At 38.3% G+C, this 14,493-nt stretch overlaps 2 protein-coding genes across 2 annotated transcripts; one reads left to right on the forward strand and one right to left on the reverse strand.

Annotated features, from left to right (window-relative positions):
• The first annotated feature begins 333 nt into the window (after window positions 1-333).
• Window positions 334-2,876, forward strand: LOC137718247 (UPF0481 protein At3g47200). The gene is made up of 2 exons (XM_068457762.2): window positions 334-552; window positions 1,293-2,876. Exon 2 carries the CDS (start codon window positions 1,353-1,355, stop codon window positions 2,673-2,675), a length of 1,323 nt encoding a protein of 440 aa, XP_068313863.2. The 5' UTR covers window positions 334-552; window positions 1,293-1,352; the 3' UTR covers window positions 2,676-2,876.
• A 111-nt stretch (window positions 2,877-2,987) lies between these two features.
• LOC137717043 (exosome complex exonuclease) lies at window positions 2,988-4,657 on the reverse strand. The gene has a single exon (XM_068456360.2). The coding sequence runs from the start codon at window positions 4,510-4,512 to the stop codon at window positions 3,235-3,237; it is 1,278 nt and encodes a 425-aa protein (XP_068312461.2). The 5' UTR covers window positions 4,513-4,657; the 3' UTR covers window positions 2,988-3,234.
• Between the last annotated feature and the right edge of the window lie 9,836 nt (window positions 4,658-14,493).

Genomic DNA, 14,493 nt, shown 5'->3' on the forward strand with positions numbered 1-14,493 from the left:
AATTCGATTTTCGTCAATGGTAAATTTGAACTACATTATTGATAACTCATTGTGAGGCTAAGTTCACCTTCTCTCCTTATGGTGGATTATATTGTTGAAAAAAAAAAAAACAAAAAACAAAAACAAAAAAACAAAAAAAATGAAAAACTCTTTCATGGAAAACCATTGGAGACTTCTCAGAAAAGGGCAGATGAAGGTAAGTACAAGACAGTTTCTTATAGTCAAGGAAGAGACTTAACAAAGAAAAGGCAAGGAAGCTGCGAAGGAGTTGACCTGACTTCTTCAACTCGTCCAATTCTTCTTACATAAGTACCCCATCATTGTGATATTATCAAGAGGGGAAGATTCCTGCATATAAAAGATCGGTATTTTTGTGATTGAGAAGAGGAAGAAGGTGCAGACCATTTGTCAAATAAAAAATCCATCACACTACCGGCGCTCCGCCCGGAACTTGGATGCAGATGGACTAGAAGAGCCAGAAGAGAAAGCAGTCTGCACTGAGCTTTTCCAGTCACGCAAAGCAAACCTTTTTTTTTTTAACACACGTAGCAGGTACATTTTTACTTCCTATCTCCCTTCTCTCTCTTTTCATTTGCTTTGTATTTTTCTCTAATCTCGTAATGTTTATTGGCTCATCCAATTCGTGAAGCTTTCACTGTTTTATTTTTCACTGCCAACATTGTGTTTGGAAATTGAAATTGAGCAGAAGGGTTAGGGGATTGCTGCAAAATTTCTCTAGGAAAAACAAAAATCAGCGTATCTAGTGAGAGAGAGTGTTATACTTTATTCTATTCATCAAGCCTTTTCTTCGGCTTGATAAGATTGTTCTTCTTGTACCCATTATTTTGATATAGTGGAAGATTGATTGCTGGTCCGTGCACGTAGGGCACAAATTGCCAATCAACTTAAATTCTTGATGCCTATCTTTTCACTTTACATTGTATTTTTTTTCCATATTGTAGTACCGTCGATCCTAACATCTATATTATTGTATACCGACTTTCCTTCTTCATGCCGATTCGCATAATTAGTAGGAACTTTTCAAGAGCATAAGAAACAGAGTTTTGTATGAACTTGGTGCATTCCATTTGAATTCTTTTAAGGCATTTGGGGTGGGATGTATAAAGGTCTATGTGTGTTTTCTCTTACAAAAATCGGGTGTGTATATTTTCGATTCTTGGGTTAATTTTGTCAATTATGTTGATTAGTTTTGATTGTTGTCATATTTTCTCAATAGTTGGTTGAGCTTGTTGAAAATATCATAGTGAAAAATTTGTTTGTTGTTGTGTTAGTGATCAACATCTCGTTGTCAGCAATTACGATTTGGAGCGACAAACATATCAGCAATAAAAATGGAAGGAAGCAACGAAGCTCCACATGACATCGAAAACCCATACATTCCGTTAGCAAAATCAATGAATCAGGGGTTGGATGCTTTGGCTCCCTTGTCCTCTTTGTGTTGTATCTACAGAGTTCCTGAACGACTGCGGCGTGCAAGTGAAAAGGCCTACACACCTCAAGTAGTCTCTATAGGTCCTCTTCACCATGGAAGGGAAGGCCTACAAGCCATGGAAGAGCACAAAAAGAGGTACCTACGAGATTTTATACGCAGAACCAGGGTCGGCTTGGAGGACTATATAAAGATAATAAAGGACCAAGAGGGCAAGATACGCAGTTGTTACGCAGAAACTATCGAGTTTAGCAGTGATGACTTTGTGAGAATTGTTCTAGTGGATGCAGCATTCATTATTGAGGTCTTGTTGAGGCACCGTTTCCATGAATTGCAGGACGAGAATGATCGTATATTTAACAAACCATGGATGCTGCAGGACGTATGGCCTGACATACGGCTGCTTGAAAATCAGTTGCCATTCTTCGTTCTTGAGGATCTTTTTGACCCAGATAAAATCGATGTACCTTCTGATAGTAAGTGTACTGAGAGGCTTTCGATAATCAAACTTTCTCTCGCATTCTTCAAAGATCTGATGCATATAAAAGGAGCGGATGGAAATTTGGATAAAATGTGTGCGTATAAAACAGAACATTTTGTCGATTTTTGTAGAAACTTATATCTACAGCTACCACTAGAACGGCAGGTTAAAGGGAAACTCAAAACTCTAAACACACCAAGCATCACAGAGTTACACCGGGCAGGAGTCAAGTTTAGAGTGGGATCAGCCAAAAACTTACTCGACATACAATTCAATGATGGGATTCTAGAAATTCCAAAATTGACAATTAGTGATGAAACAGCACTTACAGTCAGAAACCTCCTTGCCTTTGAACAATGCCACTCTATGGAGAATTACATGAATGACTACGTTGTCATCATGGATCGTTTCGTGAACACTGCAAAGGATGTGGAGTTGCTTGTTAAGCACGGAATTGTTGAAAATAGGCTTGGTGACAGCAGTGGAGGGTCTACTCTGATCAACAACCTTGCCGATGGGGTCATAGTGGACTTGAACGACTTCTATTTTGCTACTCTTTGTGAAGACCTGAACAGGTACTGCAAAACTTCATGGAACAAATGGAAGGCAAATTTAAGACAAAATTATTGCAACACGCCTTGGGCAACTCTATCTATTGCTGCAGCTGTTTTGCTCCTCGTACTCACTCTCATACAGGCAGTGTGCTCTGTTGTCTCAGTTCTGCCATCTAAGAAGCATCATTAGTAAGTCTCTCCTTCAACATTTTCACCTATCCTCACCGTATTTGGTTCCCCATACCCGCGAGCTGGTTTTTCCACCACCTTATATAAGAAAGTTGCAAAATACATGATTAATTAGACCTTGTTCTCTTTGCTTCTTGTTGTCAAATATGAAATTTTATTACTTTCGTGTTAATAAGAGAGCTGCTATATTTTAGTAACTGCATTCAAGTGGTCATAAGACTTTCTTGTCTAATCTCTTTATTTCTGCATTACATGTTTATATTAGCCAGATTGTAGATTGTTCATGACCATGGATGTATGATGACCATGACAATGATAATTGTGTCATCATTTCGTGCTTTATAGCACTTGACATTTGCGGATGGCCAATTTCAAATATTTAAGCACTCATCAGTCTGTTGTTATGTCCAAATCTGCTTCTCCGAAAACCAATGGCCTAAGAACTCCTAGAACTCAGCACAGTTGCTGCAACAACTTCTCCATTTCTCGCTTGTTAGGGGCAGCAGTCTTAACTTCGATGCATTCTGAAATTTAAACTCACGGGCTAAGACAACCGTTGCTCAAACATGAATCCCATGTACAAAAAACGTGTTTCCTCTATATGTTAGAACTCTGCCCTCAGTCCCTACACACCATACATGGCCTTGTAGTTGTAAAGCTCCTTTCATCCCTGCTGTTTCCCATACAAACTTGAAAAGCCCAAGAGCCCTGTCTAACTGCCTCACCCCACTCCACACCATCTCCTCCTCGTCTGAAGTCACAATCCTTCCCATGCACAAGTAGAAATCATCCCCACTACCACGGCTATAAATACCACCGCGTATGTCCACTTCAATATCTCTAACACGCCCATAGAGGTAATATAACAAAAGTGTGAACAAGCACTTTGATGAATGACCCAATGTCTTCGTCAACTTCTTCTGCACTAAGCTTTCTTGATGCCGGACTTCTTTGTGTCCTATACTTCTATCAGTCTGCACATCCTTGATTTGAGACAGCCCCTCTTTCATTACCTCAAGCTTTTCTATGGAAGTAAGTAACCTCCTTTCATTTTTCAACCAATCAATGAGGTCGTTGAACATCTCAAGAACATCTTCCCATTTTTGCAAACCAGAAGAGTCAATAACTTTGGCAGGCACAAGGCGTGTCCATGAAGAGAAGTCATTTTCATATGAAATGGAGGTGGATGTGTCGGCCAAGAACTTTAGACAGCTAGAAACTATCTGCTGCCCCATTTTTATCCCATTGCTTGGGTACTGATAATCTAGATAATCCAACTCGGATTTCAATCCATTGAGTACCTCCTCGAGCATCCCTGTCCATATGCGATGTTGTGTGACCTGTGGGGATATTGTGACACGCACCGACTGCCTTTGTTGGGCAGAGATGTTCAGAAAGCCACCCACTACTGAGAGTGAATTCACAATCATGGGCTCCCTTTCACTAGGTGTACCAAAACACACAAACGGATTATAGATTCTACCTCCTGACAATGCCGCCACATTATTCCTCAGCTCTTTCTGTACTAATGGAGCTCCAATAAAGACCCTGGCAAGTGACTTGAAAGTAAGCATTCTCTTTTCAGTACGATCATCAATGATAATCGAATCATCACTGACATTGACGAGCCTTCCATCAATCAAGTCAACATTTTTTAACAACTGGGTTAATTTTGTCAACTTCGGGAATGCCCTCTGATACCACTCTGGGGGCAAAGGCTCTTCACGAGACTCGTCCGACCAATGAAACAGCTTCACATTCACATGCAACGCTCCATTTCGCTTAGCCATTAGATGCTTTGCACCGTAGATAAACTTCTCTATATGTCTACAGGTCATTGTTCGCTGCAAAAAAATGTACTCTCTAAATTACCCTTCAAGCCGGCACTCCGAAATTAAACTGCAACAGCAAGAGGACAATGACTTCGTTGAGACAATAAATCAAACAGATGGCGTGCAAGTTTATTGTCTTCACAGATGACTCGAACAACCAACCATTCGAGAAGGTTTAATCAGAAATAACAAGGGTAAGGTGGATAAGATTGAAACCTTCCCTTTAATCTTGTTGTTGGTACAGAAATCGTGAGAGAAATCATGCCACTCGTGGAAATTGGAGATTATGGAGGAGGAGAGACACCGGCTATTAAATGCCGGGAAATATAAAGCCATCTCTAACCCTAACCTAAAACCTGAAAATATTTAACCCAAAAAATTTAGGTTTTAATCCAAAAACAATTTGACTGCTTCAATTAATCTAGCTTAAAATTTTAACCTAGAATTATTAAATAATGAACTTAATCTAATTTTTTTTTAAATTAATTTTTTTTTAAAATAAAATTATATAGACTATCGTAATTTAATTTTATAAATATTTTAATCTCTAAATATTAAACGCAATGGCGTGTCTGAAATTTTGATTTAAAAACACGACTTTATGCACGCACGGTCGTGGGCAGGAAATCTTATGTTGGATCCATAATTTCAAAAATGGGCTTTATTGGACATCAATTGTAGGCAATAACAGACCAACCTAATACAATATATAAATGTGATATTCTTTTTCTATATATATCAATAATATTCTATTCTAAGATCATCTTCAATTTATGGAATAAAGCTTAAAATATAAGCTTTAAAATCCCTCAGTCCTCCACCTATTGCACTAAAATAAGTCATGGGGAAAAAATATATCTCTGGGCTAGATTCCTCACACCCCCCAAGAATTTAAACCTGCTTAAATTATTTTGGACCCACCAAACTGACATATTTCAACATTTTTTTGTTTTTTACTTACAATCTAATGGCTATGATCAAATGAGATCAAATCTAATGGTAAAAAAAGGATTTGGCGGCCCAAAATTAAATATAATGTCTAAAACTGTGACATCCCACATCGCCCAGAGGAGTGATCCTTATATGTATATTCTCATCTCTACCTAGCATGAGACCTTTTGGGAGCTCATTGGCTTCGGGTTTCATCGGAACTCCGAAGTTAAGCGAGTAGCGCGCCAGAGCACTCCTAAGATGGGTGACCCATTGGAAAGTTCTCGTGTGAGTTCCTAGACACAAAACCGTGAGGGCGTGGTCGGGGCCTAAAGTGGACAATATCGTGCTACGGTGGTGGAGCGGGGTTGAGAAGTTATCCACCCCGGGCCGGGATGTGACAATTTGGTATCAAAGCCTAACCCTGGTCGTGGTGTGCCGACGAGGACGTCGGGCCCCTAAGGGGGGTGGATTGTGACATCCCACATCGTCTAGGGGAGTGATCCTTATATGTATATTCTCATCTCTACCTAGCACGAGGTCTTTTGGGAGCTCAGTAGCTTCGGGTTCCATCGGAACTCCGAAGTTAAGCGAGTAGCGCGCGAGAGCATTCTCAGGATGGGTGACCCATCAGGAAGTTCTTGTGTGAGTTCCCAGAAACAAAACCGTAAGGGTGTGGTCGGGGCCCAAAGCGGACAATATCGTGCTACGGTGGTGGAGCGGGCTCGGGAAGTGGTCCCTCCCGGGTCGGGATGTGACAAAAACAATTTAAGAAAAATATGTAATCAAATTTAACTTAAAAACTTTATAAATACCTATGTATTTGTATGTTTTTTAATTACTTATCGGAATTTAAATATTTTTAGATTAAAATGTTCATAAAAAAATTAGGATAATTTACATAAATTTTATTTTCAAAAAAGTTACTGAAAAAAAAAAGTTAGGCTAAAATCATTATTTAATAATCTCGGGTTAAACTTTTAAGCCGTGAGGGCTGGAGGAGAAAAACAGTTTATGAGTTATGGTTTAAAATTTTCTGATTTAAATTTATAAGCTTTATCCCCAAGGGTTGGAAATGGTCTAAGGAAATGAGCAAAGAGAAGTCGAAAAGGCAACAAAAGCTAGCCAATCCCCAAAACCACATTTTTTAGAAACCGAATGCAAAGCATGGCACGCCCCGATCCCAATATTTCCCGAATACCAGGATAGGCACGTGCTGGTCGACACCCGAGAGTGACGAAAGCCATTTATTGAATGCAAATGCTGAGAAAAAGGAATAAATAAAACTTATAAATTTAATTATGAAGAATAAGCACTAAAGGAACGTGTTCAGAGCATACAACTAACTAGAACACTAAAAGAAATAATATAAAATTGAATGAATAAAAGAATGGGTCCTACGCCTAAAGGACTCGAAGATGCCGATGTGGAAATGCCTTGACACCGGGATTGTATGCCTCGATTCTAAGTCCTGAAGGGGGTGCAAAACAAACATGAATGGACCAAATTGATATGTATATATAATGAAATGTTATCAACGTACTAACCTCCAGGTGTTATGAAAACACATATATATTATGATAAACATAGGTTCTCCGAAACCTAGCATGTTGTGCCATGTCTCAAATCATAATTTGTATATATAATAATCACTAGTGAATGTTCGATAACCCCCAGGCCCCATGCCGACTCCCCATCCATGTGCTAATAGCCAGAGAAAACACATTCCAGGCCCTATGCCAACACCAAACTGTCACCCGGGACGGACCGCAATCTATCCCTATGTCCTGTAGCGGAAAAAACCACTAGGTAAGTACAAAACCATTGAACATACATATATTGAAAAACAACTTCATAGTATAAAGTCATCCATCATCTATATTATAAAGAGGTGTTCTAAACATGTTCTAAATATCATATTGTCATCCATCAGATATTCTACAAGAACACGGGTTATAGGAAAAATAGTAATAATTCAAACTAGCCTTAGTAAGCATGCTATCTCATAAAACGTTTCATAAAACATAGTCATCAAATCATGCTTTTCATGTATGCATTTCTACTATCAAAACATGCATTTTTAGAAGGGGTCCACTCACAATACTTAGCTGCCGAAGAGCCACGCAACTAGCGAAGATGGAAACACCATAGTTAAGTTGCCCCTAAGCACATAAAGGGTACACTTAGTCAAACTCTACTCAAACAATTGAATTTGGGAAAACGGACATCGGAAACAGGTTCGGGACGTTAAAATTAGCCTAGGAAAGGTCCCGCATGAAAACCCAAAAAGTCAACGGTCAAAGTCAATGGATCCGGGTCAAGGGTTTTGGGTTGGACAGGGTTAGGCCTAAAGGTTTGGACTTGGGTTTGGGTTTTAGAATGCACGGGCCTAAGGCCCTAAAGGGAAAATGGCCCAAAGGCCATTAAGTTAACAAAATAAAAAGAAATAAAAGGGTTGGGTTGGGCTGCCTAGGGTTTTGGGCTTGGCAGGAAAGGCTCGAAGGCCTGGGAGGTTTCTTGGGCTGGGTTTCACAACCGAGAAGAAGGCCAGAATTTAGACAAACTTTGAACGTCTATAATTTTGTCAATACTTAACGAAATCAAGTGATTCAAAAAGGAAAGTTGTAGTACTTAATGAGATGAAGAGATTGATACCTTGCATGCCGGCCAACTTGCCGTGGTTTGGCCGGAAAATTTGGAAAACGCTTTCCCGAGTTACTTTGGTGTTTAAACCATACCATAACAACTCAAACACTATCTAACACAATAATAAGCGCGATCTAAGGAGATTTAGGTGTGCTCTGCACTTACCTCGTCGGAAATCTCATGCATAGTGATTGTGCACAGTGCCGAGATGGATATTGAAGGTGAGGGAGAGAAAGGTGAAGCTCAGATGATGAAGATGATGGTGAAGTCCTCCTGATGGCTGTGTGTATGTATGTTTGGGTGTGTGTGTGTGTGTTCTTGTCGGAGAGAAGAGCACCGAGGGGGAGTAATAGAGGGAGAGAGTAAGGGTAGAGAAGAAAGTGTGAGGGAGAAGAGTGATACTTTTCAGAAAAAAATAAAAGAAAAGGGAAAGGGAACCGGGGGACAAAACAGGGGATGGCCCCCTTGGGCTCACCAATTAAGACCCAAAAACCATTATTTTAAACAAAAGAAACCCAACCAAAGTGAAAATATGAAAATTTCGTAAATCTCGAGACAGGTTGTTACAAAGCATCCACAACAAAAATTTTGTGGAAATCACAAGCAAGCGTTTGAATATTAAACACCATGTTGTAAAAGTTGGGGGAATGAATGCCCACATGTTTTTGCCAAAGATGAAAAGTGAGGAAGACTTAAGAAAGACTAAATTTGGATATAAGGGTTTACGTGGGTGTATGTGATATGTACCATGTGTCTCACAAATTGTACACATGGCATGTGATTCATCAATATCGGACGAGTCATCAAAAAGGACCCATGTTAAGCGGAAATGAATTATTTAATTTTAATTTAATTAAATCAAATGTTAATTTATGGAGTCAAATCACGAACTGGCCCACAAATCGAGTCTTGGTTCTTTCATCAATTAATCAAGGCCACAATCAAGGCCAAATTCATCCGTAGTTAAGGCTTGGAAAGTCTATAAATGGGAGGCTCCAAGACAATGAAAAAGGTCCAAAATATCATTCATGCCTAGATGCTGAAGCTTTGAAATTCTAAAGCTCTGAAGCACTCAAACCCCTCAAGCACTCAAACACTCAAGAAGACTTGGAAAACCCTCCGCGTTCTTCGTTAAACTCATGAAGAACCACCAAGCACCCCTACACGTGCCAGTTCCTCCATTGCCAAGAGCCAAAACCTTGCAGCATCCATTCATCCAAGATCAAGTCATCGCAACCCTTGGATTAAGAACGTTACCCACCTTACATTTCGGAGATCGAATCAAAGAATCAAGTTGTAAAGAGATTGCAAACCTAAATTACATTAATACAAATATTCTTTGTACACATGTTCTCTTGTCATTTATCGTAGGATTTTCGTGTTTACATTTATCACTCTCACTTTTGCCTATTTATAACACGTTATTTGCACAACTCTCTAACCCTAACTAGTTCTCATTTCCCTTCACCAAAAAATGCTTCCTATAAGGATCTTACTATTCTTCTTCCTCCTTTGCCTCATGTACTTGATGTACTCTTGCCAAGAACTGCTAGCACCATACCTTCTCCTAGTTCTCAATATAACAATTCCTTATACTTTTGATTTCTTGTTTTGTGTAGCTCCTGATTACTAACCCAGTGTTTATTTATGTTAATTTTACTGTAATTTTAGATGGTGCAGTACAATCGTGCATCTTAAACTGTAGATTTAATTTTATTGCAACTTTAGGTGGTACGATATAATCGCTCATCCTATACTGCATATTTAAATTTTCCTGCTACTTAAGTGGTACGGTATAATCGTTTATCCTATGTTTTATTCTTTCAATGAGAGTGGTGCGGTATAATTGCCTTCCTCATTAGTTTTCTTTCTTCTTGGTAGTAGTACTCAATAATGATAGCAATGCTTGTGTGTTAAGTATTACTAACTATGCCCATACTACGCTATATTCTTTCAATGAGAGTAGTGCGGTACAATCGCCTTCCTCATTACTTTTCTTTCTTCCTGGTGGTAGTAGTTAATACTGATAGCAGTGCTTGTGTATTGACTATTACTAATTACCTAATAATTTTTTAATTAATGTCTAAATTATGGAAATCTTGAGCCTAAAGTTTCAAGTGCTTATCATTTTGGCCTGAAGATTAAAATGAAAAATTTGTAAGAACCAGAAGTTTTAACACTATATTCCTCCAGAATACATATTATTACAAGTTCTTACACATCTCATTTTTCGTTCAGAAAATGATAATGGCAAACTTGCCAAAACTTGATTTTGTTGCCCTTGAAATCATTGGGAAAAACTACTTTACTAAGGTAGTGGACGCCAGGATCCATCTGGAGGAAGGAAACCTTGGAGACACCATCAAGGAGGATAAAAATGCATCATCTCAAGATCGAGCGAAGGCCATGATTTTTATCCGTTGCCACCTTGAAGGATTGAAGAGCAAGTACCTAACGGTTGAAGATCCATTAGACCTCTGGAAGGCATTAAGGAATAGATACAATCACTAGAAAACGGTAATTTTCCTAATAGTTTGTTATGAGTGAACATACTTGAGAATCCAAGATTTCAAGACAGTTGCTGTGTATAACTCTGCAATGTTCAGAATTAGCTCCCAAATGAAACTTTGTGGGGAGACTACCACTGAGGAAGATATGTTGGAAAAGAATTTCAGTACTTTCATGCCTCCAATGTGCTCTTAGAACAGCAGTAAGAGAGCGAGGCTTTACTGAGGACTACTAACTGATATCGGTGCCCATAGCTAGTTGATATCGGTGTTCCTTATGGCTGGACAGAACAATAACCTCTTGATGAAAGGCCATTAATCATGACCTCCTGGTTCGACACCATTCCCAGAAGTGAATGTTGCTTCCCTAAAACGAACAACACATCCTCACATGGCAATAATTACAGGTGAGGCCAGTAGAATGGGAAATGCAAGAATCATGGTGTCCAATTTTACAACCAAGGTCCAAGGCATAATCCAAGTTTGAGCTTTAAAAATGTAAATTGCCACAATGGTAAAGCTCATATGAATAGCACTCATAGAAATCCTAAAGGAGTCTGCCATATGTGAGGCGGTAATGAGCACTGGGCACGTACCTGCCATACCTAAAACATCTAATGGACCTGTATCAAGCCTCCCTTAAGGAGAAGAGTTCCAAAACCAATTTCATCGACCAAACTAAACCAATAGATACATCTGATCCAGTGTTCAATTTATCAAGCCAAGTGAACATAGCCCACCTAGATGTTTTAGACTTCATTGTGGAAAAAGGGAATGAAGCATATCCGTCCAATTGAATCATTTTTATATTTAATGTACTCTTGCTCTATTATCTGAATTTGTAGTTTAAAGCTCATATTTCAATTCAATAAAAGTGGCACTTCAATTTCCTTTTGTTATGAATAAATTATTTTTAACTACGATTCCCTTACTCAGAAAGCATGGATAAAAACTATGGTTATTCTCAAACAAGATCATTGGTGGAAATATTTGTCTTACAGACAACGCAACCACGAATACAATACTTCGTGATTGAAAATATTTCTCAAGTTTGATGCTTACAAAAGTAAAGGTAACAACAATATCAGGCCAATTCGATGTAATTGAAGGCTCAGGAAAAGTCTAGTTCATGTTAGATGTAATTGAAGGCTCAGGAAAAGTCCAGTTCATGTTACCAAATGGAACAATATTGTCCATACTCTACTCGAAATTTGTTAAGTTTTAAAGACATACATATAAATGGATACCACATTGAAACAAAAGGTCCATAAAATGTGGAATATCTATACATTACCTCCAATGACATCCAAATGCGTATATTAGAGAAGTTGCGTGGTTTATCGAGTGGATTGTATGATACATACATAAAGACAATTGAAGCACATACTGTCATAAACTAGAAGTTCATTGATTCCAAAATTTACATGTTTTGGCATGACCGTCTGGGTCATCCAAGATCCACCATGATGCGTAGAATCATTGCCAACTCTAATGGACATCCATTATTAAGTAGACACATTGCTATATGACATGATAACCCTTGCAAGGTTTGTTCTCAAGGGAAGTTGGTAATTAAACCATCACAATTAAAGATTGATGCTAAATCCCCATCATTTTTGCAAAGAATTCAAGGGTATATTTGTGGGCCTATTCAACCACCTTGTGGACCATTTCGATATTTTATGGTTTTGTTAATGCACCTACCCGATGGTCACATGTTTGCCTTTTATCTACTCGAAATTTAGCTTTTGCGAGACTTCTTGCCTAGATAATTAAATTACAAGCACAGTTCCCAGTTACCCTATTAAGTCAATCCGATTTGATAACACTGGTGAATTACACCTCAAACTTTTGATGATTACTACATGACACTAGGCATTGATGTTGAACACCATGTTCCTCATGTCCATACTCAAAATGGTTTAGCAGAAGCATTTATCAAGTGGTTTCAATCAATAGCTCACTCTCTACTCACGAAAACAAAATTGCCAGTTCTGCACGGGGACATGCCATCTTACATGATGCATCATTGGTTCGACTGAGACCTATAGCTAACCATCAATACTCCTTAGTACAACTCATGTTTGGGCATCAGCCAAACATTTCACATTTACGAATTTTTTATTATCCTGTTTATGTGCCTATTGCACCGCCACAACACATTAAAATGGACCTCAACGCATACTAGGAATTTATGTGGGGTTTGATTCACCATCTATCATTAGATATATGGAACCCTTGATAGGTGATATTTTTTCAACTCATTGTGTGGATTATGACTTTGATTAGACATTTTTCTCACCATTAGGGGGGGAGGGGAAAGACCATTCCAAAAGAACGGTAAGAATTGGCATGGGTTGTACCCACCTTATCTCATTTTGATCCACGAAGCACTCAGTGTGAAAATGAAGTGAAAATGAATGCTCATCTTCAAAGTATTGCTAATCAAATGCTCGATGCATTTAAGGATGCTACGAAAGTGACAAAATCACATATATCAGCTTCAAATGTGCTTACAAGAATTGATGTCCCCGTTGGACAAAATAAAGTGGCAACAAATTATTTATCCATTGCACGCCTGAAGTGTAGTAGACCCCCGAGTTTAAAAGATCTAGCCTCTTGAAAGAGGAAGATGAAGAAAATATTGAATCCAAATGAAATCACTTAGGAAAAAAAATGAATGACGAATCCACAATTCATAATTCTGTACATCTAGGAAAAAAAATGTCCTTGATGAGATACATGTCCCTGAAGAGACAGAAGTACATGAAAGCAAATAAATCTCCATAAATTATGTATGTAATAATGAATTGTGGGATCCTAATGAAATAATCATCGGCGACATATTCGCATTTGTAGTAGCCACTGAAATCATATTAAGTGATGATATTGAGCTCCGCTTTGTTGATGAATGAAAACAGAGACAAGATTGGCCTAAGTTAAAAGATACAAGGAAGAATTAAATTCCTTGAAAAGACGAAGTGTTTTTGGACCAATAGTCCAAACCCTGCTTAGAGTAAACCCCACGGGTTACAAATAGGTATTCAAAATAAAGAGCAATGAGAAAAGCAAGATTGCAAGATATAAAGCATGACTCATTGCATAAGGTTTTTCACAAAGACCTGGAATTGATTATGAGGAGACATACTCTCCTGTAATGGATGCAATTATGTTCTGTTACTTATAAAGTTTGGTGGTTTCAGAAAAACTTGACATGCGACTTATGGATGTCATCATCGTGTATCTATACGGAGAATTAGATATTGACATATATATGAAGGTCCCAAAAGGACCTAAGTTGCCTGAAACGACTAATAAACCACGCGGTATGCTTTCAATCAAATTAAGGTGATTATTATATGGGCTGAAACAATCTGGATGAACGTGGTATAATCGTCTTAGTGAGTATTTGATCAAAGAAGGATATACCAACAATGTCATTTGCCCTTGTGTGTTCATTAAGAAATCAAATTTTAGATTTGCTACAGTAGCAGTATATGTCGATGATATGAACTTAATTGGAACCCATAAAGAGCTTAATAAAACTATTGAATATCTAAAAGGCGAATTTGAAATGAAAGACCTTGGGAAAATAAAATATTGTCTCGGCCTGTAGATCGAGTATTGTGCTAATGGAATTTTGGTCCATCAATCATCTTACATTGAAAAAAATCCTAAAGCGATTTGGCAAGGACAAGGCTTATCCACTTAGCACGCCAATGGTCGTTTGTTCTCTGGACATTAAAAAAGATCCATTTTGTCCAAAAGAAGATGATATATTGGTCTTTGGTCCAGATGTACTATATTTGAGTGCAATAGGTGCTTTATTGTATTTAGCACAATGTACTAAACCATATATAGTTTTTTCAGTCAACTTGTTAGCAAGGTATAGCTTTGCTCCAAC

This window comes from Pyrus communis, chromosome 8, assembly GCF_041283825.1.
Source record: "Pyrus communis isolate YQ-2024b chromosome 8, ASM4128382v1, whole genome shotgun sequence".
Classification (NCBI taxonomy): Eukaryota; Viridiplantae; Streptophyta; class Magnoliopsida; order Rosales; family Rosaceae; genus Pyrus; species Pyrus communis.

What these genes read in the sequence shown, in the direction of transcription:
- LOC137718247 (XM_068457762.2), top strand. Translation starts at nt 1,353, where the DNA reads ATGGAAGGAAGCAACGAAGCTCCACATGACATCGAAAACCCATACATT.
- LOC137717043 (XM_068456360.2), bottom strand. Translation starts at nt 4,512, where the DNA reads ATGACCTGTAGACATATAGAGAAGTTTATCTACGGTGCAAAGCATCTA.